Source organism: Sinocyclocheilus grahami, unplaced genomic scaffold (genome assembly GCF_001515645.1).
Source record: "Sinocyclocheilus grahami isolate Dianchi unplaced genomic scaffold, SAMN03320097.WGS_v1.1 scaffold86.1, whole genome shotgun sequence".
NCBI classification, from domain to species: domain Eukaryota; kingdom Metazoa; phylum Chordata; class Actinopteri; order Cypriniformes; family Cyprinidae; genus Sinocyclocheilus; species Sinocyclocheilus grahami.
Window position 1 is genome coordinate 1,419,847 of NW_015505265.1, and position 27,020 is coordinate 1,446,866.

At 36.6% G+C, this 27,020-nt stretch overlaps 1 protein-coding gene and 1 long non-coding RNA gene across 2 annotated transcripts in view; both read right to left on the bottom strand.

Annotated features, from left to right (window-relative positions):
- Window positions 1-7,868, bottom strand: part of LOC107586902 (uncharacterized) — a 30,901-nt gene extending 23,033 nt beyond the window's left edge. The window contains exons 1-2 of the long non-coding RNA XR_001609405.1: window positions 7,653-7,868; window positions 4,943-5,096 (exon numbers count right to left, since the gene is read on the bottom strand). This is a non-coding gene — a long non-coding RNA (uncharacterized lncRNA). The remainder of the gene's footprint in view (window positions 1-4,942; window positions 5,097-7,652) is intronic.
- A 2,803-nt stretch (window positions 7,869-10,671) lies between these two features.
- exoc5 (exocyst complex component 5) overlaps window positions 10,672-27,020 on the bottom strand; it is a 29,207-nt gene continuing 12,858 nt past the window's right edge. Inside the window, exons 5-18 of the mRNA XM_016274388.1 lie at window positions 24,399-24,463; window positions 21,768-21,796; window positions 21,567-21,676; window positions 21,419-21,463; window positions 21,160-21,300; window positions 20,479-20,561; window positions 20,107-20,316; window positions 19,823-19,970; window positions 19,598-19,706; window positions 16,948-17,068; window positions 16,760-16,846; window positions 16,526-16,634; window positions 16,164-16,379; window positions 10,672-12,276 (exon numbers count right to left, since the gene is read on the bottom strand). Of these exons, the coding sequence (XP_016129874.1) occupies window positions 12,088-12,276; window positions 16,164-16,379; window positions 16,526-16,634; window positions 16,760-16,846; window positions 16,948-17,068; window positions 19,598-19,706; window positions 19,823-19,970; window positions 20,107-20,316; window positions 20,479-20,561; window positions 21,160-21,300; window positions 21,419-21,463; window positions 21,567-21,676; window positions 21,768-21,796; window positions 24,399-24,463 (1,662 nt within the window). The 3' untranslated portion in view covers window positions 10,672-12,087. The remainder of the gene's footprint in view (window positions 12,277-16,163; window positions 16,380-16,525; window positions 16,635-16,759; window positions 16,847-16,947; window positions 17,069-19,597; window positions 19,707-19,822; window positions 19,971-20,106; window positions 20,317-20,478; window positions 20,562-21,159; window positions 21,301-21,418; window positions 21,464-21,566; window positions 21,677-21,767; window positions 21,797-24,398; window positions 24,464-27,020) is intronic.

Genomic DNA, 27,020 nt, shown 5'->3' on the forward strand with positions numbered 1-27,020 from the left:
GGGACGGGTCCACCTGAAGGAGGGTGGGCGGGGGGGGGGGGGGGGGGGGGGGGGGTTATATGGTCTTTTCCTGACATCACAAGAACTATTATGACAAGCCTCTCCTGATATCACAGGAACCTAAAAAAGTTCTCCTCTGTGTTAATTTCTACACATTTTAATGAAAATATCCGTTTTAGTGAGTATTTAATTGCATTTCATTAGCTCTGTACTTGTACTCTGCATAATGACAAAGTTGAAACTAATCTAATCTAATCTAATCTCTTCAAAAAATGTAAAATGCAAAATGTAACTAAATATTCCAACATTTGATATATTAAATTAAATATATACATTTATTATATTTTATTTATATTATATTAAAATGTATCACCATTTAACAAAAACTATATGAAAACTGTCTTAGCTGTGAAAACCTGAGCTCCCGAAATAACATCATCATATTCATGTTTTAGTGAATTGTTACAAAAAGAGCATATTCACAATATGACTTACATATTCTGACTAACACTTAACTAAGTTCAAGTTCAGTTGTGCATTTGTCATTTACTAGTATTCATTCGGCTCAATGCTGCTCATTATTGACTCTTTGGATTATTTGAAATTATTTTCTAGATATTTCAAAAAAAAAAAAAGTACATTGTTGATGTGTCTGCATTTTTTTTGCATCACATCATCATCAACACTATGTTTTAATTAAACTTATTTAATTATCATCATAGTGCACATTTTTTGTATCATCTTTGTAATTGTTCATTTTCATGAAATCAAAAAAATATCAATTTCAGTAAGTTCTTTGACAAGTATGATGCTGCTTTAACAAGGCATTAGAGGAACATTCTATGACATCGCAGAAAATTAAAACATTCATCACAAAGAACTAAAAAGGTTCTCCTGTATAAGACATCACAGAAAGTTCCGACTACAGCATCAAGCTGTCAAATCTTTGGTTTTATTTTAAGGGTGTAGCACTGTTAAACCTACTCTGTTGAATGGCAAACTCTGAAAACCGGTCATTCCAGTGTTGATTTGGAAAACAAAAAGTTTCGTTAATACAGTATGTTATGTGAGCAGTGAGGAGCAACACAATGTGTTCCAGCTTGGAGCTTTTTTACAGCTGTCAGAGTGAAAAGAGAGAAAGAAAGAAAAAAAGAGCGAAAGAGGAAACAGAGGCAGACACAGACATAGATGCAGATTATCCTCTCTCTCATTTCACATCCAGAGATTGCAGGAGCATCAGCACCTCAGAGAGAGAGAGAGAGAGAGACAGAGGGAGGGCTGGGATGACAGGAACAGGCCGTGTTTTGACAGCTGTCTCTTTTATGGGACCCGTCACAATCTCATCCTGCTCTGAGATTAGAGAAACAGAGAGAGAGAAGGAGAGATGGGAAGAAACAGAGAATTCTGTTCTCGTAAAGTGTACGAAGTTCAGGGACAAGTGAAGAAAAAAGACACAAGGACGTGCAGAATGATACACTGTCCCGTGCTACTCCTACGGCTTTCGTTCGGAGAGCAGAATGAAAAAATGAGAGACACAGAAGAGAGGGAGAGAGAAGATATAGAGAAGAAGCATTTGCATAATGTCCTCCACCACAGTCGGACCCCGAGGCTAGCCGCCCAGGATAACAGAGGGCCAATACTCTTAATTCAATCTCGTTATTTTTTCTAATACTTGAGAAATTAATAATTCTGGTCCCCGCCTCTGCAAACCACCATGAGCGCTGAGCATCACAGAGCTGCCTAAGTTTGTAACTTTAACCCAAGCAATTGATGTGGGGAGGCCCTTCAGGCAGACCCACTAATGAATGGATTGCATGTGAGAGAGGGAAGTTAAAAGATGGTCTTTTATAAAGTAATTTAAGAAAATCCTGTTAGCTGGATCAAGTACAAGAGTTTAATTTCTCAAAATGGGGGAATAAGTGAAGGGTTTCCCCCCCCCCCATGTCTCCTTCAGACTCAGAGATATGCTGTATAATGCGCACACACAACACAAGCACACAATGCAAACGCACACAGACTCAGTTTTAGTAAATAACAAATTGGGTAAGTGTTAATGCGTGTGGATGTGTGGATAGTCTACGTAGAATTGAAAGCACTTAGTCTAGTAAACACTGGATAAGTTACGGGAAGTCGAAGCTTAGACAGATAATAATCAGATTAGATTCATCATACTTCCTACAGCATCTGCAAGACACTCACCTGCTCTCTCTGTCACACACACACACACAGTGAAAAGTGTCTCATATCCTATCTGTTTTCCTTCATCAGGGCACACACTGATTCAGTATGTTGTCATTCATTTATTTGTTTTTTCATTGTTCTTTGACCATATATAAATATAAAATATGAATTATAAAGCAATATTAAAATTAATTAATATAATGCAATATTTATTAGAATAATTATGTGCATTGCTGTTATTTAATAATTAGTAGATTTGGTTTTAATTACATTGCTGTTTCACCAAAGATAATAAATAAATAAGTAATATTAATTTTTACAATGATTTAATTGTGCATTATTTAATAATATAATTATTCATATCACATCATGGCTACTATTAGATTATATTTGGTTTTAATTCCATTATTGTTTGACCAAAGATAATCTTCAATAAATAAATAAAAATACAATATTAATTATAACAATTAGTTTTATTATTTCATATAATTATTTATATTGCCCATTATTACTTAATGATTACTGTATCATATTGGTTTTAATTCCATTGTTGTTTGACCAAATATCATGATACATAAATCAACAAAAATATTAAAAATTCAAATACTTATGTATATTAAAAAATATTATAATAACTTATTAAATGGCGTATTTAATAGTTTTTAATCGTTTTTTCTTCTTATCTTTTCTTGGCCACAAAGACATTTAACTGATATCTTTGAATAACTGATTACTTGATGTTTTAAAATCCAAATCTACATTTTATTATTCAAACGGCAGTGAACCTAAATTGATAAATCTGTCACAACAAAACGTTCCGTTTGAATGATTGACCTTTTGTTTGAATGTTTGGACTGTAAATGTTTGACCTTCTGTTTGAATGTTTGGACTGTAAATGTTTGACCTTCCCTTTGCACATAAATGATATCATACAAAATTACAAAAGTTTTCAATGTATGAAAACAAGACAATGCATATGACATTTTTGCAATGCATTGGGGAAGGCAGTTGAAAACATATACACAGAAAATCAAGGTCAGATACTATTAGTTCTGCCTTTTAGATTTTTATTTTTTTGATATTGTGTATTCATTGTTGTGTTCAGATTTACTGCTTTTTTTTAATTATTTTGCGTGCGTCCTCCTTTCTAGCTATAAAGTATCTAAGTACAACTGATTTCCAAAGGTTACAATTTTGTTTTAAATCATAATTTTTATTTGCAGGTGTCATACAACATTCTACGTTGTTATCACAAATGCCTCATTAATTAAGTTAATGCTAATTTAGTCTTTCTCCTTGTCTCTCTCTCGTCTGTGCGACGTGCCTTGGGACGCATCTTTAGAGCTGGAGGGCAATTGAGAGATACTGAAGTGGCTAGATGGCAAGGACTGACTTTGGTACACACACACACACACACACACACACTGTCTCTCTCTCACACAGTTATCCTCACTCCTGGCAGACATACACAAACATTCCCAATTTCTAATCTCTCTCTCTCTAATCTAATTTTCATCATTCTCTCCCTGGCTCTTTCTCTCTCTCTCCTCAATGCCAGCCAACTCTCTTTTCTAAATTCTCTCTCCTCTCAGCTCTTTCTATCTCCTATTTCCCTTTTTGTTCTCTCTCTCTCCCTCTTTTCCTCTCCTCTCTCTCTCTGCATCTCTTACAAAGGCAGCAGGCAGTATGCCTCCCCTGAAAATGAGGCCACGCACGGCAAGTATGCAAATGAAAGCAGTGCTGCTGGATTAGAATGGGACACCATATACCCTAAATCATGATTGTCAATCATGGCGAGGGATTAAGGGATACGGGCTTATAGACCTAAAAAAGCAACACTTCCCCCCCAGGCGCACTTCCATTGTGTGGGAGAGAGGGCTTGTTGGGGGGCTGCTTTAGTGCACTACTGCCCTCTGCCTTTCCATCAAGTTTACTGCAGGCTCAGAGCCGAACGAGCAGCTTCGGTTGTGTGGGTTTCAGAGCAGCATTTGGGTTTCGGTTTTTCAGGCAGGGCTTGGCTCAGTGGTTTCCTGCTCAGTGCCAAGAACCTTAAAATATTGCATGCATTGTTTTATTTTAAGATCAAAGAAACACATTATACGGAAAATGAAGTGGGTTTGCTTTTGGCAGTGGACGTGGATTGATCATTTTAAAGTCACTTCAGGCAATAGTCAGACATTATTATTAAACGAGGGGGGAAAAAATGTATATTATTTAATATACAAAACTATTTTATATTGTATATTAGATATAGTATATAATATAAATACATATTTTTGATGTATGAAAATTCTTAAAATATATGTGACCCTGGCTGTGAAAACCCAGCTAAAGTCATTTTTTGGTTTGATTTACTGTTTTCTACATAAATCATCCTTCATAAGCTAAAGAACATTCTGTGAAAAGACTTTAGCCTGGATTTCACAGAGAGGGTCACATATATGTGCATTAGATGATTTTGCATAAAAAATATATGTAAATACACTTATGAAAAAAAAAAATCTACTTCTGAATAAAAACATACTTATGAAAAAAATATGTCTTGTTGAGCCTCTGAAATGTCAACATAAAACTGTGCATATGATATTGTTGAACTCTAACAATGTCATAAAATAAAATGAAAATAATAATTAAAATAAAATAGAAATACTTGCAGCATTACAATGTCTTCAAGTTTTAAATGCATGAAGACAAAAACGTAAAACATGTCAAATAAAATAACATCAGGAAATTACACACCAACCTTACCCAAGATTCATACCTGCATTCTGCTGGATTTTTACATATCCATTGTGTCCCTCACTTAGCATGGCACCATTGCTTCTTGGGACTTGGCATGGGATAAAGGGTGCAGAGGTGGGTAAAAACAGAGGGCAACATCTGCTTCACAACAGGAGACAGGGCTGCCACTACATCTGCACTCATGAACACAAAAAGACAAAGACTGAAGAAAAAATGCAACAGAATTGATCGGATTCATATGAAATATTAAATTAAATTCATATGAAATATTATGTTGCCTTATGGCAAGAATTCGGCACTTTAATCTCAACAATATTTAATTTTAAAAAACAAGTTGTAAATGTACTGTACAGTGCACCTTGAACTCAAATACTGTAATGCATACGAGCTTCACCTCAATCCACCAACAAACAAACACTAATTGATACGAGTCTATCGACAGGCATCAGAGCAAAGGGCTAATCGTTCAGCATCATTAGGTGAAGATTTAGCTTAAAAGCTTTGAGCTGGCATTAAGCAAAGCTGCTGTTGACATGGATCGAGTGCTGTAATGCTGTATTGTCACTGCTCCAGGAGGCAGAGAGAGGGCGATTTGAGAGAGTGATGCGCTCAAGCTGGGATTTGTGGGAAGCCATAACACTGGAGGGCACTGGAGGCAGCGTGGACCAAAGGAACGGTTGTGGGAGCTCTAATAACACTGCAAACAATGCTGGATTTACTATTTAATAACTAATTAAGTGTGTGGGTAGGCTCGTGTAACCACAAGCTACAGTAAAGTTGTAAGAACTTGACCAAGAAACAGTAAGATGGGTTTGATCTTTTATTTTTCAAATGGGGGCTCAGAAAACTGAAATGAAAAGTTAACTCTGAGAAACAACAACATGAGGATGTGAGGTGTATGTCTGGTTAATACAAAGCTCTTAACCCAAAAAGCTCTCTAAATTGTCAATATGATTAAAATTTACTACATGCCTTCTGTCATCTGATTGATAGTTTATACTTTGTAGCAAGTAAAAGCTATTTTAGTATCATTCTAAAAATGTCCACCTTCAGGTGGTGGTACTTTCTTTCTTTCTTGTCTTTTTGTTCTGTGAAATCTTTAATGATTTTTCTAAAGTAAATGCAAGTCCGCTTACTGGACTGTAACTTAGGTTCACGTGATTATCCATAAATATATATATTTTAAATCATGCTAAAATGTGAGTATCGAATGATATCAATAGGCTTTTTGAAGAATGTTTATTTGTCTATCTCTCAATCACCATTGTATTGTATTGCATTATCAGTTTTGCCCCCACAATAAAAAAAAACTATACAGAGTTTTGATAGAGCATTTAAATATAACCTATTAAAACCTATTATTGGAAGATATAGAGTGACAAGTGATATTTATATACATTTTATGAAAGTATAGTCTACTATATTGTTAAGATCACATTACAAGCTATCAGAATTTCATATACAATTTTTGCACTGTTTGGGTCTGAATAAAACTGTCTTTTTCTTCCACGAGTATGGACTCCATATTATCACTATATCATATTATGGCCTGATCTATAAAATACAATACAAAACATAAAACACATATGCAAAACTTTAAGACTTTCCTTATTAGTTTTAATAAACTAATAAAGATTTTTTTTATTTTGTTCTCTGTATATATATATTTTTTAAATAGAGTGGTATATATTGTTTTGCAACTAGAATTTGTATTTTATAATGATTTAGTGTCTGGTAAATAACCCTTTTGTGAGTGTTCATATTAGAGTATGATTTTACTTTGCAAGACTGGGACTGTGTCCTTTGCAGGCAACATTAGTACAGTGCATATTTTTACCTGACACTATTGGTGAAAAATACAATTCAAGTGAAATAAATATATAGTCCTATGATACTTTACCCTTGAAAAAATTACATTTCATTATTATAATTTGATAATGCTTTATTCTTATTTATAAAAAAATAATATGCTAATGTTATGTATAACTATTATTTCTCACGTTTATACACAGTTCTTAATAATCGAAATCATGGAGCAAACGCTAATATATTTCATAAGAAATATTTGTTCATGTGTGTTTAATGCAAGTTAAGATCTCAGACAAACAGTAATTCACATTAAATGTCTATTAAATTTAAGCACAACTAACTTATATGTATAGTGTGTACAAAAATACAACATGATAGGAAAGAGCTATTTCTTCCAGTGAATATTCCTCAGGGTAGTTTTATCCTTGAAAGACAATTTCTGTGAAAATACAGAAGGTAACATTCAACAATATCCCACCATTGTTTTTGGATATTAAAAAAAAAATTAAAATTGTACAACTAACATTTAAACCATATGTAGGCTAACAAACTTGTCCCAAACTGACATTCACAGATAATACTCTTGTCTTTTGAAAACATTACATAGGTGACATTTGTCTTAATTCCTTACCACTGTTAAACTGTAACGTAACAAATGTAAGAGGAAACCCAAATGCCAAAAAAACATGTTGCTTGGGTCTGAGGATTAAAATACGAATATAAAAAAAGTTGAACATTTAATGCTAATAGAGAACTGTCCTGCAAAGTTTGCCAATTTAAATACATTGTTCCAAAACGTGAAAAAAAAGTAGGCTTGGACTTTTAATAACTTTTGGATACTGATACACAACTGGAGAAAGATCACCATCCCACATGAGGATACGTCTGTGAGCGTTCTCCTTCCCCCAAACGAACCTTACCTCTTCAGATGCGTGTGTGAGAGTGAAATGGTAAAATGATGAGCTCTAATGAGCAGACTGAGGAAAGGGTGAGCAGAAGCTTTATCCAGCGTTCAGTGTTGACAGCACCGCTAATCCTCGCCACCTGCTCAAACACACAGACCTCCATAAACAACAGCAGCGGCCCGCGTTCACTCACACTCACCCTGAGTCAGCCGTTCCCGCGGGAGCCTATGGCTGCTCCGCCGCTCGCTACCAGCAAACGCTAATCGCCATGCAAAACAAATAGTTCTCAAATGTTTGGAAAAGGCCGCGCTGTTTGCACCAGGGCCTAACAAAATAATTTTTTACAAGCTATCCAGTTGTGATTAGGGCTGAGAGAATTGAATTTCCCTGGCAGTGCTCATATTCATATTAGCCTAATTAATAGTGCTGTTTAACTTCGCCTGTTTGCCATCTCGTAGAAACGGCACACTGTGGTGAAAACAGAGGCTCGGGTCAGCTCTGAAGCGTTGCTATCTCTCTCGGCCTTTCCTGGCCGTGACGACCGCACACACTGCTGGGCGGTTAAGCTTAGCAGTTTTCTCCCGTTTTGTCTTTTAAGTCGCGGGAATAATTTTCCTCCTTTGGGAAGACATTACCCTAAACCTTCATGGCTAAGAATACAGGATGAGTCCTTGAGAAGAGTCTGTTTTTCAAAGACTTGTCAAGTCTGATCCAAGAAGAATGTATATTCTATATATTCTCCTTCATGTAGGCTACTTCATTAATAATACATTTTCCTTTAAAGGGGTCAAGTTTTCAAGTTTTCCTTTCTCTTTGGAGTGTTACAAGCTGGTTGTGCATAGATAAGATCCCTGAAGTCTATAGGTTGATATAGATTGGAAAATGAATAACAGTCATTCTATATTTAGGGGTACATGTCATGTCAGCCAAAAGACATAAAATCAGTAGGCCTATTCTTTTTTGATAAATAAATTAGGTGGAATAATATATCCCCTTAATGTATTAATTGTTTGGCAAGCTTAAGCTCTAATTACTTTTTAAATATGTTAATGAAACTTAACATTTGATTCATTATTTTGTCAACTGTGTTACGGACAAATGTTGCGTCAAATGAAACATGAATGAAGTCCCACATGTTTGATTACACATTTGTTTGAAGGTTTTTGAGTCTATTCACCAGAGTTTTTGAGGTTATCTGTTTAACTGATTTGAAAATATGAATTTGGGGCTTTATAATGGGGGTACTGTGGGATGCTGCAAGAAGGATTATACTTTTCTTTAACATAAATCCACAGTATGCTGAATTTAGTGTTATTCACCATCCTTACCAAAGTCATCCATCTCCAGAGATATCCCCATCTTTTTTTTTCTGACGGATTAGTTCACATTTAAAAGATTTATAACATAAAAACCACACATAACACAGTTGACAAAGTAACACAGTTGACAGGTAAGAATGAACTTAGTATCCATAAAGCATTAAACACACACACATTATAATAATATATATTATAACGTTAATGAATATATTATTATAAAGGTAAATTAAGTTTTATAAAGCATCATGACACTTCAAGTTGTAAGGACTTATACAATAACATCATAACACTTTATCAATCATGACTAAGCAGAAATAGATATATGCCAAATCTATAATATTATATAGGTTTATGTCAATCATGAGGAATTCTGAATGCTTTTTAACCCTTGACAAATGTGGATATAATGTGTATATAATATTATGGATATGGAGTTCATAGAAATTGTGGCCGTGATTAGATCAGTTAAGTTTATCCATTGTTTTCCATGGTTTTAGGCAATTCCTATGTAATTTCTGTGTAATGACAATAGTTTGTGAATATTTATTTTTTATCAACAACACTCAGTGGGAGCATAAATTGACACTGAATTGCCAACATCGTCAACTGTGTTAATCCTTGTCAACTGTTACAGTTGACGGGTAACACAGTTGACATTTCAGCCATTAATAGGGTCTTGTGCAAACTGCTGACTTTGGAATAGTTAGTACATGACCTTGATTAACTTTTGTTTTTATATTCTTTCTCTACATATTCATAAATATAACATGTGACGCAAGTTCACCAGAACATGTTGATAACACAGTTGACAGTCAATTAATCTACTCTATGTGCAGACAATAATCTAGATAAAATATTGAAGAGGAGAAGTCTTCAAATTTCCCTCCAAAAAAGGAAAATACATCAAGTTAATGTTGGACATGTGACTTTGGAACAAACCATTGCTGATTTATAGGGAGTAACAGTTGACATTGATTTCTTGGACATACACAAAATGGATGATTTAATGTAGCTGCAGGAGCAAAATATTTTTTAAAACACCTTTCTCATAATTTAATGATTATTTTGGACAAATATTTATAAGAATATAAACAGAAACGTGCATTTTAGAGCTAATCTGAAGAGCAAAACCTCACATTTACCAAATCGGACAGCACAAAAACAGCAAATTCCAGTAAAGAATATGCAATTTTTGCAAGATAAAAGATGGATATCTGTTGAATTTTTGTATTAAATTAATTATAAATGTCCCCTGATATAAAAGTGATCATTGTTTGAAGTGAAAAGTTATTGAAAAATTAGTCAAATTGATCATAGAGTCCATAGACATGACATGTACCCCTAATTATAGAATGACTCAACATTCATATGCAATCTCTGAATGTGATGTTAGTCATTTTTGAAATCATGCTTTTATTCAAAATTGAAAAATAGACTCAAAAGATTTATATAAAAAATTAACTGATTACCAATTAAAACAATATTCCCAGAACACATGGCTGGAAAAAAAAGAAGAAGCAAAAATGGCAACATCTGCTCAAACCAAAGTAGTGAAATTATTTGAAATTCACCCATATGTTCACTTTATTATTTAATTATATTTTGGACAATGTTTTATCTAATTTATTAAGATATGATTTAGAAATGAAAATGTACTGCATAATAGTAGCCTAAAACCCCTCTGGCATTGGAACCACCCTCAATAAAACGTCACATTGTTTCACACATTTTATTTTGGGAAATAATTGATTATAATGAGCAGCTTGTACACACGAATCAGCTCATATAGCATCATTTTGACAAATTAATTTTTGAAATCAGTACAGTATAACGGAATCAAGAATCAGACCATCCAATCCTTTCTAACAGTCTAACACCTAGGTCATTCCTAGAGGTCAAAGATCTTGACCCCTGCCTCTTCATCAGAGGTTAAGGGTTAAACTAGTCATATGACATTACTGCATTCAACACATCCCTGTCAGATGAAAGTGTCTTGGATTATGGGTTTGTGACTGGTGGTAACACCCACATTTCTAATCACTGAGCTTCAGAATATCCATACAGATATCAGAATTAAAAAAGTAAAGTCCAAATTGAGAATCAGATCATCAGTCCTTAAGAAAAATAAAAACAATAGTATGTGACCCGAGCCCTTAGAAACCTCATGCAACTATCAATGCTGCTTGCCTCGTGTATTTTTTATTATGTTAATGCTATATCTATATATGCAAATTTTACTTCAATTTTAGTAAGCAGCAGGTTGTTAGCACAGATGCAATATTTTTCATTTACATCTCCAAAATAACTGTTGTTCATGTATGAAGTTAAATTTGAGCATAGGAAAGGTCAGCTTTGCAGGTTGCAGGGCAGCATATTGTTATTTTTGGACAGAATTCAGCCTCAAACATCTCTAAATGAATCTTAAAATTAATGCACTCATGTTTAAAACCATTGAAGATGGTATTTTACGAGTATGAAATTATTTTAGAACAAAATTACCTTTCAAAGCATGGCTACATTTGTATAACACCTGCATTGTTCAGCTCAAAACAGTAATTGTCTTCTCTTTGAAGCCCTATATGTGCACAAGAGCCTGAGTGAAATGAGCTGGACAAACTCACTGATCCAAAGCAGCATGCAGAACCACCCCTTTCTTCCAAGTAGAGCCACAGAGGATGGATTTGGCACAATCAAAATAAAAGCAAATAAAAAATGAGTCTCTTGACCACCCAAGTCCAGAGGCAGAATCATTCGAGTGGCCCACCTCAGTTCATCTATCTGAGATGCTCATCCTCTCTCTATTAGAAGCCGAAGACACAGGGGAAAATGTACAAAACAGCCCTCTACCCTCATTATATATTCTTTTAAAACAAAATATGAGCAAAACACTACGCTTTATAAAAAACCTGCATATAGAACAAAACTCGCAACTTAAAATTGAGCAACCTGGGAAGTGTTGGGCTTGGAAACAGTTGCTCTTTTGTTCATTTAACACAAAGTTTAATTTCCACACTGAATCACAGACAAAGACAGTTCAAAAGCCACTCAAGATTGGCCACTTGTGTTTCTCGCAGCTCTGAACGGACGGCAGTTCTGCCGGCTGTGCGGTAATTGGGCAGCCCTGCCAGTCATTAGCTGAAATGCCGTCCCAGTCGGGCTGAGCGATAGTCTACTCTCAGTTGGACGAAAGCGTGGAGGAGGTTCCTGTCAAGGTTGGTCAGCTGCTCTCCAGAGCACACCTGTTTGAGGTTGTCCGGGGCAACAACCAGGAGGTTACACAGAGCATGAAGCGTGTCGAAGAGCTGGAGCACAAGAGGAACCTGTGGAGGATTTTCATGCAGCTGTTAGTCTTAAGACTTTTGTGCTTATATTTGGAAAAGTAAAAACCGTTGAAATGATCCATTTATCAATGAACATAATTCACAATGCTGTTCATTAACGCCACACACATAAATATTGACTTTCCTGCAGAGGTTGACTATTTCCTAAGCAAGAAGTTTCATTGCTGGTTGGTTGCAGAGGAGAAACGGATTAATTTCTCTCATTATGGGTAATTTGAATTCTCTTTAAAAAAAAAACAAACAAACAAAAAAATTGATTTTTCAGATTTAAAAGAATAGCAATTATTTGAAAAATAAATATTTTCCAACATTATAAAACGCCTAATGAATCCCTGCTAAATAAAACTAAAAGAAATCCCTGCTAAAAGAAATATTAATTTCTTTAAATTAATTAATTAATTATTTTTTTAAATCTAAAATTATTAAATTAATGTTTGTGTAACCAATTTACACAAAATATTAAGAAGCAAAAACTGTTTTTAGTAATTAATTGCATATATTTTGGGCCAATAACCTTTAACAAATAAACATTATAACCTCTTGGTGCTTGAAAGTTTATGAACCCTTTAGAATTTTCTATATTTCTGGATTAATATGACCCAAAACATCATCAGATTTTCACACAAGTCCTGAAAGTAGACAAAGAGAAGCCAATCAAACAAACGAGAAAAAAAAATACTTTGGCATTTATTAATTGAGAAATGATCCAGTGTGTTACATATCTGTGAGTGGCAAAAATATGTGAATCTTTGCTTTCAGTATTTGGTGTGACCCCCTTTTCCAGCAATAACTGCAGCTAAACGTTTCTTGTAACTGCTGGTCAGTCATTAACAACGAATGTCTTGTAGGAATTTTAGCCCATTCCTCAGTACAGAACCACTTCAACTCTGTGATGTTGGTGGGTTTCCTCCTATGAACTGCTTGCTCCAGGTCCTTCCACAACATTTCAATTGGATTAAGGTCCGCACTTGAATAGGCCAGTCCAAAACATTCACTTTTTTCTTTTTAACCATTCTCGTGTGGAATGACTTTACACTTTCTCTTCAGATTCAGTTCTCCAAACAGATGTCCTGACATTTTCCTTCAAAACTTAGTGGTATATTTCAGAAATCATTGTTCCATCAATGATGGTTAGCCATCCTGGCCCAGAAGCAGCAAACCAGGCCCAAACTATGATACGACCACCACTATGTTTCACAGATGGTTTAAGGTTCTTATGCTTGAATGCAGTCTGTTCTTTTCTCCAAACAGAACACTTCTCATTTAAAGGGGTCATATGATGCGATTAAAATTTTTCCTTTCTCTTTGGAGTGTAACAAGCTCTTGGTGCATAAAGAAGATCTGTAAAGTTGCAAAGACTAAAGTCTCAAATCCAAAGAGATATTCTTTATAAAAGTTAAGAGTCAGCCACACCTACCTAAAACGGCTCGTTCTAACACGCCCCCACGTCTACGTCACTATGTGGGAAGATTTGCATAACGCCGCCCAAATGTTCACGCAAAGAAAGAAGGCGTAACTTTTATTCTCGCTGTAGTATTGTTGTTGCCGTCACCACCATGTCGTGAAGGTGCTGTGTGTTTCGTTGTGAAAGCGAAACTACTTTGTTTGGCCTTCCAAAAGAAGACGATATCTGCTTCGTCATGCCTGGAGCTGATCCGTGCTGGTCGCTGAGGAAATACATCAACGTTACGCTGTGGATCGCCGGATCGGCTTTCACCGTGGACGTAGCGGAGTCCAGCCCGGGCTCGTCACATGTGGTTGCCGCAAGCCTGCCGGCCGCTCCTTGACAGTTTAAGTCATTATAATCCGTAATTATGTCCCCACTGGATGCAACAAATGCCTCGTTTATAATGGGTTTGAATGTTTTTGTCTCGTCGCTCCGGCCGGGACACGCCATCACAGTATGGTAGGGGCGTAACATTTCCGTCACACGCTTGAGGTATTCGGCCAATCATAACACCCTGGATAGCTGGCCAATCTGAGCACACCTCGCTTTTCAGACCGATGAGCTTTGTAAAAATCGACATGTTTCAGAAAGGCGGGGCATAGAGGAGAAACAATAATGTACAGTATGTGGAAAATAATGTGTTTTTTGAACCTTAAACCGCATAAACACATTTCATTACACCAAATACACAAAATAATGTTCTTTTTAGCAACATCATATGACCCCTTTAAACCAAAAAGTTCCATTTTGGTCTCATCTGTCCACAAAAAAATTCTCAAATAACCCCATGGCTTGTCCACATGACAGACAGACATGCAGACGGGCAGCACTGTTCTTTATAGAGAGGAGTGGCTTTCTCCTTGCAGCTTGTCATGCACACCATGGTTCTTCAGTGTTCTGCTCATGGTGAACTCATAAACATTAACATCAGCCAATGTGAGAAAGACCTTTAGTTGCTTAGAAGTTACCCTGGATTCCTTTGCAACCTTGTGGAGTCTAAACAAGTCTTGCTTTTAAAGTTATCATTGTTGGTCAACCCCTCCTGGGGAGGGTAACAATGGTCTTGGGTTTCCTCCATTTGTACACAATCTGTAGATTTGTGGAGTCCAAACACTTTAGAGATGGCTTTGTAACCTTTTCTAGCCTGATGAGCAACAGCAACTCTTTTTCTGAGGTCCTCAGAGATCTCCTTTGTTCATGCCATGATACACTTCCACTAACATGATCAGACTTTGATAGATCCCTGTTCTTTAAATAAAACAGGACATGCACTGACACCTGATAGTCATCTCACTGATTAAAAACACCTCTGAACAGATGAACTCTAATTTCACCTTCAAATTAACTGCTAATCCTACAGATTTACATACTTTTGCCACTCACACATATGTAATACTGGATAATTTTTCAAGGAAATATTTTTTGTCTAATTTGTTTGATTGGGTTCTCCTTGTCTACTTTCAGGAAAATCTGATTGTGTTTTGGGTCATATTTATGCAGAAATATAGAAAATTCTAAAGGAATCACAAACTTTCAAGCAGCACTGTATATATACTGTATATAATTAAGGCATCACCACACATGAAATCCGCTATAGAAAAAGAGTATACTGTTTAAATTTGTAATCAATAAAGTAAAATATTCAGAGCCTTCTATCTAATTTTACCATGTATAAATGAATTTAAATTCAGATTTTCTCTTACAATCTATGCATAAGACGTGAAAAACCTTCCCAGATGGATCTGGTTATAATACAAAACCAAAGTTGTTTGTTCTTTCATGCCACGCAATCATGTTTGAGCTTCCATTAGAACCAATAAGGTTGGTGCATGTCAAGCACTTACAGTTGAGCTTTTACTGTATTTGATAAGCTCTATATACAGTGGTGTGAAAAGGTTTTTGCCCCCTTCCTTTTTTTTTAATTTTATGGATATTTGTCACACTTAAAAGATTCAGATCATCAAACTAATTTTAATATTACACAAAGATAATGCAAGTAAATACAAAATGCAGTTTTTAAATGATGATTTATTTTATTAAGGGAAAAAAGCTGTCCAAACCTGCCTGGCCCTACGTGACTAATCAATGCTTATACGTGCATAAAAGCCTAAATTAAACCTTTCCAGATCTCCTATTCAAGTAATCATGTCTCTTCAAAAGACTTTGATTAAACTGCAAGATTAAAATTATTTACTTTTACAATATCTTTATGAACCTTTTGATGCATTCATTTTTGGGGAAATGGAGAATGGACATTCAATGGAGGAACAGAAATCTCTCAGGTTTTGTTAAAAATATGTGTAAAAATGTGTGTTTCGAAGATAGATGAAAGTCTTACAGGTTTGTAATTGACAGAATTACACAAAAAATTACATAATGCCATGAGGTTGCAAAAATAAGACCTTCGACCTCTCCTTACCCTGAAATCTTTGGCGGAGCGGCGGTATTCTGCCACATCACAGATGGCTAGCATACCACCCATGGAGCTGTAGCTGAACTGCTGCAGGTGCTCGTGGATCAGCCTATGGAACCGCACTCCCAGCTCAGTCAAAACCGTGTCCACATTTTTACCATCCATGGACCGCCGCACACGCTCCACTTGCTTGCTCACATAGGCACACACCTTTGAGCACGCCTTGAAGAAAGAGCACAGGAAAGATCAGGCAGAATATGGCTACTAATACTAAAAATACTTCAAGTATGTTAATGTTATTCAGAGAACCTTTTAACTGTGCTAATGTAAGATTCACAAGACAATTATTATAGAGTACAAGTTCTTACTGTAGTGTACTGTATCATGACATTGTTCTCGTCTTCTGGCTTGAAGTCTGTTTTCTTCTGTTCAGTCGCCAGGATGTGCTTCATCTGGCCTATCATGCAATTTAGTGTCCTAAAAACAAGGAAACATAAGAAAAGGTCACAGAAACTGCATTTAATGGCAATGAAGTTGTCAAAGATACACTTTGATTAAGACGAAGTTCCATTAAACAGAGTTTTCTGAAGTTTTGAACCAACCGATCAATCCCGGTGTCCAGCTTCACCTCCATCTGTTCGATCACCTCTTTCTTCTTGTGCAGACACTCCGTTAGCTTAGGAGAGGAGCTACAGGGGTTAAGAGTTCAAACAAATGTAATGGTAAAGACACCAGCCAGCAGTTGCAGAAGCAAAGAGACAGAAGGTAGTGACAAGTCGGTCAAACTTACCTAATAAGAGGCATAAGATGATCGTTAAACTGCTTGTCAAAGAGATGAAAGATTGTGTTGGCCTGCTGAACCACATCCAAAAAGTAAAGGTTGACATTTTTGGCATCCGCAGACGGGATGGCTGTGCAAGTCAAAAGACAAAAAAGAAAGTATTGGCATGTGAAGTCCATTTCAGATTCATTAATTTGATTTGATGTGTTTGATTAGAGGTGGAACCAACACTTCTTTCAAGTCATGTAACAATGATCATATTTAACTCTTGAACAGAATCACAATGTTGTAGTGAGAAATTTCAAATTAACTCTCATTGCCTCTTTTGGTTTGATTTTTGTGAACGCAAAGCACTACGGTTCACTCACACATAATAATTTAGTACATAAACCTAATGGCGGACAGCTACACCAGAACACACTTGGGGATGAAGGAATCTTCTTCCTGTGGTCGCCATGTATAGAACAACCCCAACATAAACCCTGTGACCCATGACTAGCTGACAAGACTAAACTAAACTGCACAAACCAGCCACTCTGTAAAAAAATATTTTTGTAGAATGACATGTAAATGAATTACACATCTAATGAGTTTCATTTGATTTTCATTATGTTGCACTAAAAATATATATTTTTTAGATCATTGTGTCAATTTGACTTCAAACTCATTTAAACCAAGGCTGTAATAGCTATACATTTTTCATGTTTTCCAGTACATTATAGTTTTTAATTTAGTTTTTATATTAAACCCCTTAACTGTCACCCCCCATTTTTTAAAATAAGCATGAAAGTGCACTATCTAAACTTAAATTGTTGTAATTTATAAACACTTTGAATACAGACCTAAGGTTGGTATCTTTTTAACGAAGAAAATCAGCAGATTAATTTGTTTTTAGGATTATTGGAATTTAAAAAAAAAATTAAGGTATCAAAAAGTTATAGAAGTTTAAATTTACTGTAAATAAAATGCACTTTATTAATTTTATTTTATATATAATAAATATTTTACACAACAGGTTTTACTCTAAAATTGGTATAAAATTAAAGCCTCATGTCTAAATAAGTTATGTTCCAAATTTGAAGTTGATATGAAAAAAATTGAGGTTCCTGTGAGATTTTATTTAGGGTGTTATACCACAAACAGCCACCGGGTGCCATCCAAACTCCATTTAATTTTTAATGCATTTTTCTGTCACAAATATGTCTACATTTCTCTGTCAATATTACTTCTATCTCAAAATAACCACCATATATGGAATCCTGAGACTCAGACCTTTCCAATGATATTGTCAATGTCATATAGAGGTGTGACCTCGGCATCCTGGCCAAATTTGCCCATTGGCCTCTGACCATCATGGCCTCCTAACAATCCCCATATCTGCTAATTGGCTTCATCACTCTGTCTCCTCTCCACCAATAAGCTGGTGTGTGATGGGCGTTCTGGTGCACTATGGCTGCCGTCGCATCATCCCGGTGGATGCTGCACACTGGTGGTGGATGAGGAGATACCCCCTGACAATGTAAAGCGCTTTGAGTGCCTAGAAAAGTGCTATATAAATGTAATGAATTAATTATAATTGTCAAGATTATAAAAAGGTTTGATTCTAAAAGACTAATATGTCACTTGACACTGCCCACTAAGGGGGAGGAGACCGCCAAAAGATTTTAAAGTACCATTTCCATGGTAATGCAATGTCTGATCCTGTTTTCACAGGATGAATCTTGGGCTTCTAAGCTTTCAAATTATATATAATTTATGATGATTACTAAAAGATTTGATGGAGAAAAAGGACAACAACAAAAAAGAGCGCCAAGCGTCCCACAGGTGGGACAGTGACAGTTAAGGGGTTTTAAAGGATAAAAGGAGACATTAAAAGGAGAAAATATGTTTTTTGTGTAATAGACTGTACACCGTATCTGGACTCCCTTAATTTGTAAATAACAGTTCACAGTCACACTCAACAAATTTCTATGATTTCTCATGGGTTCATGGAGATCATTTGGTTAATGTTTTTTAAAACTTATTTTGATTCCTTTTCAGACTAATGCAATAATAAATCATTCGGACAATCTAGTGAACTTGTCTGGTTGGAACCACCCAACAAATCAATTTGCTTAAAAATCAAAAATTCAAGTTTAGCTCTCTATAAGAGCAATATCTATCTGATTAAATATGTTAGAACAGAGCATAACTAGAATAACCTAAAGTACATACACAAAATACATTTCCATTATTTTAATATTTTATTAATTCTCATGACTTTTCCAGACCTGAAAATTTCCTGATATATAGGTTTTTTTCTAGATGGATGTTTTTAACCATTTTAGAAAGCCATGTTAAGTTAAAAGAAGTTCAATCTTTTAAAAATGTCTCAGGCCTTACCTTTTTTCATTTAATTGCCCTGAGCCTTGTGTTCGGCTTTGCATCTTGTGTTTGGCTTTTCTCCAAAATGGTAGTAATTCTCAGAATTTTTGCAATCCTTTTCCAGTCATTTTCTATTTTGGTTAATTAATTTTTTAATGAAAAGTTTTTAAAAATTTAATTTTCAACCTGTTCAGTTTAGTTTACAATAATAACCTTGATTTGGACAAACTTGTAATTACATTAGTGCAACATTTTATTATGAACTGTTCTGTGTTGTAGATGGTGTTTACCATACCTGACAGCCCAATCTCAAGGGCGTAGTCTATATGGTCCACACACAGATACTCCACCAAAAGCAAGAAAATAGAGAAGGCATTTTTTGGTAGATCTGCTGGGTCTGACAACTGCAACAATAACAGAAAGAGGGTCTATCATGCTAATGTTTACAGCCCACAACTTCCAACAGAAACAAAAGCCTAGAGATGTTTTTGTAATAAAGCAGTGCTTAAAATTCTTATACCTTGTTGCATCTCTCAAAGGCATGTCGGGTTTCCTGCAGCAGGTTGACTACAACCTCTTGCGAGAGGAAAGTCTCTCCATGTGTGTCAATGCTGGGTCCCAAAGGCAGGTTAGTGCGTTGTCTGATCCTCTCTTTTAGCTCCTGGATGCTGTCAAAATGTGTAGAAGAGATGGCAGTAATGGTAAGAAATCTATCAAAGACATGTATTTGACAAAACACCTCTACGTTTTCAGAGTGACTTTGGAAAAAGAATGGGAAAACCAAACAAACCAACACTTCCTCACCTTCCAGTGCCTACAGGTCGTTTTTGGTGGTTCTTAGAGTCGTAATAGCGCTGAAGAATCATGCCACTGCGGTTTTGCAGATATTGTCGCTCCATGTCTATGTAGCTCTCCAGATAACAGGAGAATATATTCTTTATCAGCTTAGACAGAAACGTGTGCTTGTCTGAGCCCAAGTTAAAGTCTGAGAGTTTAGCAGCCAGTGCCGTTGTCCTAAAAACAAATGGGTTATGACAGTTCAAAGCTGGTGTTCAGTAAAGCACATTAATTTGACATATATTTGAGACTTTGAACCAATTCAGACAAGACAAAAACAGCGTTTGATGAGAGCAAAGTCAACAACTGTAATAATTAATAATGAAAACTGATTGATACCGTGTATAGAGGTCATAGAGGTTCTTGAGGTATTGCTCCACATCAGAGTTGCGGGTCTCATCTAGTCTTTCTTTGACGTGAGCCTAAAATCATAAAACAGACGATCTGAGCCATTCCCACATGTATTTCTGTTTGCGCTCTTTAAGCACCACCATGTTTCTATTTACAACATGTTTTTGCAGCACTGATCATTGTAGCCAACCAATCAACAAACTGTAAACATGATGTAAATAAGAGATTTATTGTGCAGGGTAGATAGCTTTTATAATTATAATGGGAGTTTTTGTGCATGCTTAACTGAAGTGATTAACCATGGTAACCGATGGGAAAATCTGATTGGAGTGTGAAGGCAGATTAATTGAGCTGCCATCAGATTTTTATGTGTTCTGAAGAAAAAAGTGTGTAGTACATGCCTGTGCAAAACTCAGCCATAATGCTTGGATATTTGCTAGTGTTAGCTACTGTGTTCTGGTTAGTTGTTTATTGGCCCTCCCCAAGTTTGTACTATAACCTGGTTCCTAGATATAGCTTATGTCTCACTTTTAAATCTCTACAGATTTTTTTTTTTTTAATTGCCCACCAGGCAAAATTTCATTTGTTCATGTCCCTTACATAAAGCACGAGCAACAGCCTAACCAAACACAGTTATACCATTTGTTAATGTGTACATGTGTTACGTACCTGTATCTTATTCTCAAAGATGCTCTGAATGAGTTTAGCCATGACAGTCTCTGGACTGCAGAAAACCTCTCCAACTTGTTTATTAACCCGCTGACACAGAATTGCAATGTCTTCAAATACATCATTCCGCATATACGCTCCCTACAAACACCAAAAGACACTGGTAGCATAACAGTACAAACACTGGGCTAAGTTCACTCTTGGTAGATAAATAAAACAGAACCACTAAATAGTCTCAGTCTCAGATTCAGTCTGGTACCTCTTGGCATTGCTTGATGTAGACATCCACACAGTGGGCATAACCCTATAACAAATAAGATACGAAATAATAATTTCACATTATACAACAATGTCCAAAATAAAACTATTATGATCCTAAGGGCTCTTCACTGTATCTCCCAACAAACCTTAAAATGTAGCAGGACTGCTGCCACCTCACGCATGCGCCCAATCTCTCCCCTTCGCTGAGCTGCTGTGAACTCCTGGATCAACTGACGCTCAAGGTCATGATATTTACCTTTCAAATAAACACAAGGCTTATGTTAACACTGCATATTTAGCTGATATGTAAATAACGTTGTTGCCTTGTTTAGTCTACTGCTGCTTACTTGCTATCTTGGCCTTGACATCAGAAAATCTGAATAGGGGCGTAACAAGGAAAACAAGCATGGGAAAGAGAGAAGAACAGAGGTAATTAAAAAAATTATAATTTTTCAGTCCAAAACACTACAGATGATCAGTGAGAGAATATCACAACAAAAATGTTTGAATTTTTGCTTAGATCTCAGACACAGTCAAAACAAACTATGTGAATAAAAAAGTTTTGGCCAATACATTACCACATTTGCTTGCTTTGAATTTTGCCTGTTGTATTTTCTTCAAACTGAAGTTAAAATATTACAAAAGGCAGATGGGAGAAGTGTTTGGAAACCCGTTTGATGCAGAACTTGCACATTTCAGATTTAAGCCCAAAGTATACTTTGATTTTTAGATGTTCACTAGGGTTTACATAATGTGCACATGCATAAATTTCGTCATCAAAACAGGACGCACGTAGGATTTTTCTAGGACTCTCAGGTTGCACGTGCAAATGTAATTTTTTTGTGCCATAATTATTTGTTTAGCAAGATGGCAACATCGGCCTGGGCTGTGTTGTTTCAGTCGAAATGGAAGAGACGGAAAAACAACAGGTAAATAAATTTAATAAAAATACAATTATTTTATAGTATACATAAAAAATACAATGCTAATATTTTCATCATTTTGTACTTTTTATTTTTTGTATGAATTATCATTTTCAAACCTAAAATCAGCAAGCTTTTTTGGCGGGTTGCCGAGAAGTAATATATGCGCTGCTGGTTTTAGTGCTGCCAAGTGAAAAGCGTCAGTGAATGAAATGTCACAGTTTTGCGTTTTGCTGTGAAAGTAGCTAGATTTATGCTTTCAGTTCAAATGGAAATCTTACACAGTATAACAGTTAAGTCGATCTAAAATGGTGATTGTGCATTAACAGCTGTCAACCATGTCAGTACGCAAATGAGCGGTCTGAACTTATTTATCAAGCGCATTTTTTATTTTGGTCGTACCTGTGCACTTGCTCACCACTTATGTGCACTCTTGGGAATAACAATAGAGGGCAGTGATGAGAAGTGCTTGCGTGAGAGGGTTAAGAGATTCCTGCAACTCTAGTTTAAACAAGTACCGAGACATTATATTGGTTATGTCACAATCTGTATTGTTAAAGCGCTATATAAATAAAGGTGACTTATAACTACGGATGTCAACGATTAATCGTTTAAACGATTAAAGATGGTCAATTAAGCAATTTCATTTTGGGGTGCGTGCGACTCGTGCGCAAAACACGTGCAAGTGGCTGTGAGTGACGGTGACGGAGCAGGACCTTTTGCGAAAATAATTCACTAATGTACTAATTACGCTATTAATGTGATTCAAACTTTAAAAGTAAGCTACATTAAAATAGAAACAATACAAAGTTCTTCAAGATGGAAAATTTTGTAACTGTCATGTTTAATTATAATTTCCCCAGATAATTGTTTCATATCGGCACTGCGCTTTGACAGGGCTGCAGGACACGAGCAGGACCTATAATTCATTCCTACAACTTCTTAATTCGTTCCTATGACTTATTAATTTGTGGCCACGGTCCATGTTTCATTCACTTGTTCCCTAGAAAACCAATGATTTAACTACAATGAGGGAATTAATTAATAAGTCGTAGGAACTCATTCTTAATTCATGGCCACAAAATCTTTTATTCCCTCCCCGCATGTTTACCACAGTAAGAGATGTGAAAACAGTGATTAAAAGTGAATGACAAGAAAATAAACCTGCGAAATTAGAGGGTAAGACGGTGAGGATTTGGCAAAAGAAACAATAAATATAAGGCTATTCATTTCGTGACCAACCGGTAAAACAGAACACAAAGTTTTGTACCTCACTTGTCATAATGCTCCCATAAAAATGTTTCCTAGAAGTAAATGTGTTTTGCCGTAGCACCGCCGGTGGTTGGAAGCGGTTTACTGAGCCCCACGCACCGAAGTTACATTTGGGATTATTTTATTTTAAATGCCGATAATGTCAATTGCAAACATTGCGAATGTGTTTTAAACACAGTACAACAATGAGCACCATGAAACCATATAAAAAGATGCATTCAGCGGTCTCCGTGACAGGATATGAAACAGCCAACAAAGTATAATGATCCCAAAGGTAACTACAGCACAATTTTATAAAATTATCATAATCACATCTATTCATTTTACAATCCTGCTACTAGCCTTTTATTTAGAATAAATACCTCTTTCATTCAGGTGAGGAAGCTGGCATTTGCACATCTTGTCATGCCTGTGACTATATGCCACTGCAACAGATGCATTTTGTCGTATTAAGGTTAACGATTAATCATTCAATTGATTGTTAATTTAAACGCCGGTTGATCATGGGAATGATCAAAAATTTACATCTCTAGTTATAACGTCTGGAGAGAAACAGCACAGATACTGAACAAAGATGAAACTTTCTACTGTGCATGTCTTGAACGCCTGCATACTCTAGTACACTATTAAATGGAGTATACTTTTAAAGGTTATGTGTTACACTAAGCATACACATTAAACATGTCATCAGTGCTGTTTATATGATCTCCTGTACAGCACAACATTATTACACCATTCCCCAAGACTCCAATATGGCCTAGAATCCATCTGCAGGTCGCTTACCTATCAAACGGCAGCTCCTGAGCGATCAGGTGCAACTTCTGAATGATGTCTGCAGCTTCTTTTATCTGTTTGGGATGAGAACAGACCATGGTGAGAGTGGGAAAATGGTCACTACAGGACAGGCACCTCAACACACAAACAGAGGCCAGAGGCAGCACCCTTAAATCTGGGGATCAGCTTACGGTAAATCTGTCCCTCTCGTGTATGTCCCTCACTCTGCTTGTCCACCATGAGGATGATAAGAGTTAGCTCAGACCCGCACACCTGAACCTCATCATCATCAGACCTTAACCCCCATCTGTCAGCCGCTGCCCAACCAACACCTCACGCTTACTCATGACTATTAAGAATGGACTACAGCTAATCCCTCGGTAAATCACCTCCCATAATCTGTCCCCATAGGCAGGTAGGAGGTCTAGGCAAAAACAGGACCCTGACAAGAACCCCCCACCTCTCCCTTCAAGCCCGATAGACGAGGAGAAGAAAAAGGCGATCCGAAAGGCCCTGCCGTCCACATATCCTCTGTTCCCACTCTCCTTTTCCTGCCTGCCTCAGCTAACATCATTATTGTGCTCCCGTGAGGTGGATCCATCCCTTTTCCGCTCTCCTCGCCGAGGTTTTCTAAGTATCTGTCCCCCAGCTAAGATTAGCTAAATCCCATGTAAGTGATGTAGCCGTCTCCCAGCAGTAGGGGGTTTTACCGGCGCTTGTCTCCTCGCTGCCTGGGCCCGGCCCTCCCTTTCACAGGGATTAACCCAGCCTTCGTTCCTTCCATTTCCCTTCTCTCCTTCCCCCCTCAGCTATTCACCGGCAGCTCCTCTCACTTCCCCTCTTTTCTCTTCTGGTGGCGTGTACGTCTTGAGAAATATTGAAAAGTCTGGCGGGTATATTCCCACATGGCTTTCTGGAAGCATGTTGGTGGCCTAACGCTAATAGCATCAGAAGATGTAAGACTTGCCACCCAGGGTTGGTCACATCATTACCGAGTGACTTGAGAGATTAATTTATAAAGTGGCATTTCCAATTAAGCTGGCGTACATCAACATCTAAGCAGGCCACATATATTAGCCTCAGGCATCTATTATGGCAGTCTGCATCACTGTTGCATACAAACAAAATTTTATCGGCTTTTGTTGCAACAGTTGCTTCGGTTACAACTTCAAAATGGGACCACTGTCTAGAAAGTCTAGAAAATTTGATATCTATAGGCAACATGGATATACACCCACAGTTACTCAACTGGATCTGGCCTGTCATGAGTAGAGTTGCACCAGCTGTTCATAAGTTGTTACTTAAATTGGAACATAAAGCCCATGCTAAGGGTTAAGTAACTACTAGCTAGTTTGCAAATATGTCTGTACTTAATTCTGTTGCACCATTTAGTTCTTAAAGGGATTTTGTCATCATTTACTCACCCTCATGTCATTCCAAACCTGTATGAGTTTCTTTCTTATGTTGAAGAATGCTGGTAATCAAACAGTTCTTGGTCCCCACTGACTTCCATAGTATTTTTTCCCTACTAGGAAGTCAATAGACCAATTATAGGTTTGTAAACATTCAGGATGCGCGCGCATCATGGTTGCAGAAAACCCAGGAGAGATAGCCTTTAGGGCTAGAGAATTTCACGGATACGGTACAAAATAGTTACATTTAAAATTATTATAAATTACATTGATTAGATGGCATTTTCAAAATGTTCTCCGCATATTACAAGAGCTTGTCACCCAGAGATAAACACTGTTATTCAACGAAATTGACGTTAGAGAGTGGGATAGTCTTACAGATCCGAAACAGGGATGACATTTTTTGTGGGCGAGCTAGTGCTGGGCGGTATACCGGTTCATACCGAATACCGGTTTTTATTTTTGTTATGATATGAATTTTGAAAACACCACAATACCGGTATATGTCACTTAAACAACGTTCAGAACGCGACACTTTAGCACTAGATTTAGCAACTTTCAGACCCTTTTAGCGGCTTTTTTCCATAGGATATTCAATACTGACAAACCAAGCGACTTTTTTGTATAAACCTTAGCTATGGTTCAGTTGGAAGATTTCGCCAGTGCTGTCCCGCAAACGCGAGGTCTGACTTTCCCGGAGAAGTTTCACCTCTCTCGGCGTCTGTTCTGTGCAGTGAGCGGCAGAGAAGCAGCACATACAGTTGGCCGCACCGCAGCCGACTCGTCAATAAAGGAGTACAAAACAGCGTTTCCTAGCACCTGTCGCTTACTGATTGTTTGGAATTATAAATATGAGCGTAGTTTGTCTGTTAATATCACATCACATGTTTTTTTTTTGTCACTCAGACGCAGGCAGTGCGCTGCATGAGACAAAAAAGTAATATAGACAAAACAACCGCATAGCCGCTCTTTAGTGTAGATGCATGTTGATTTTATCAGACGACACCGCGATTATAAATGAGAGTGACTCCCGGTTAACATGTATTAAAAGGGGTCGTGTTTAGTCATTATTTAGTGTGGTATTTTTTGACAATATTCACTCGTCATGACAGTAAAATAGGGCATTCTAAGTCAATATACTGCAGTATTTCCTCTCTCAATCAGTAGAAAATATGGTTAACACCCGGTCATGCATGAAAAAAAAAATACCGTCATGTAC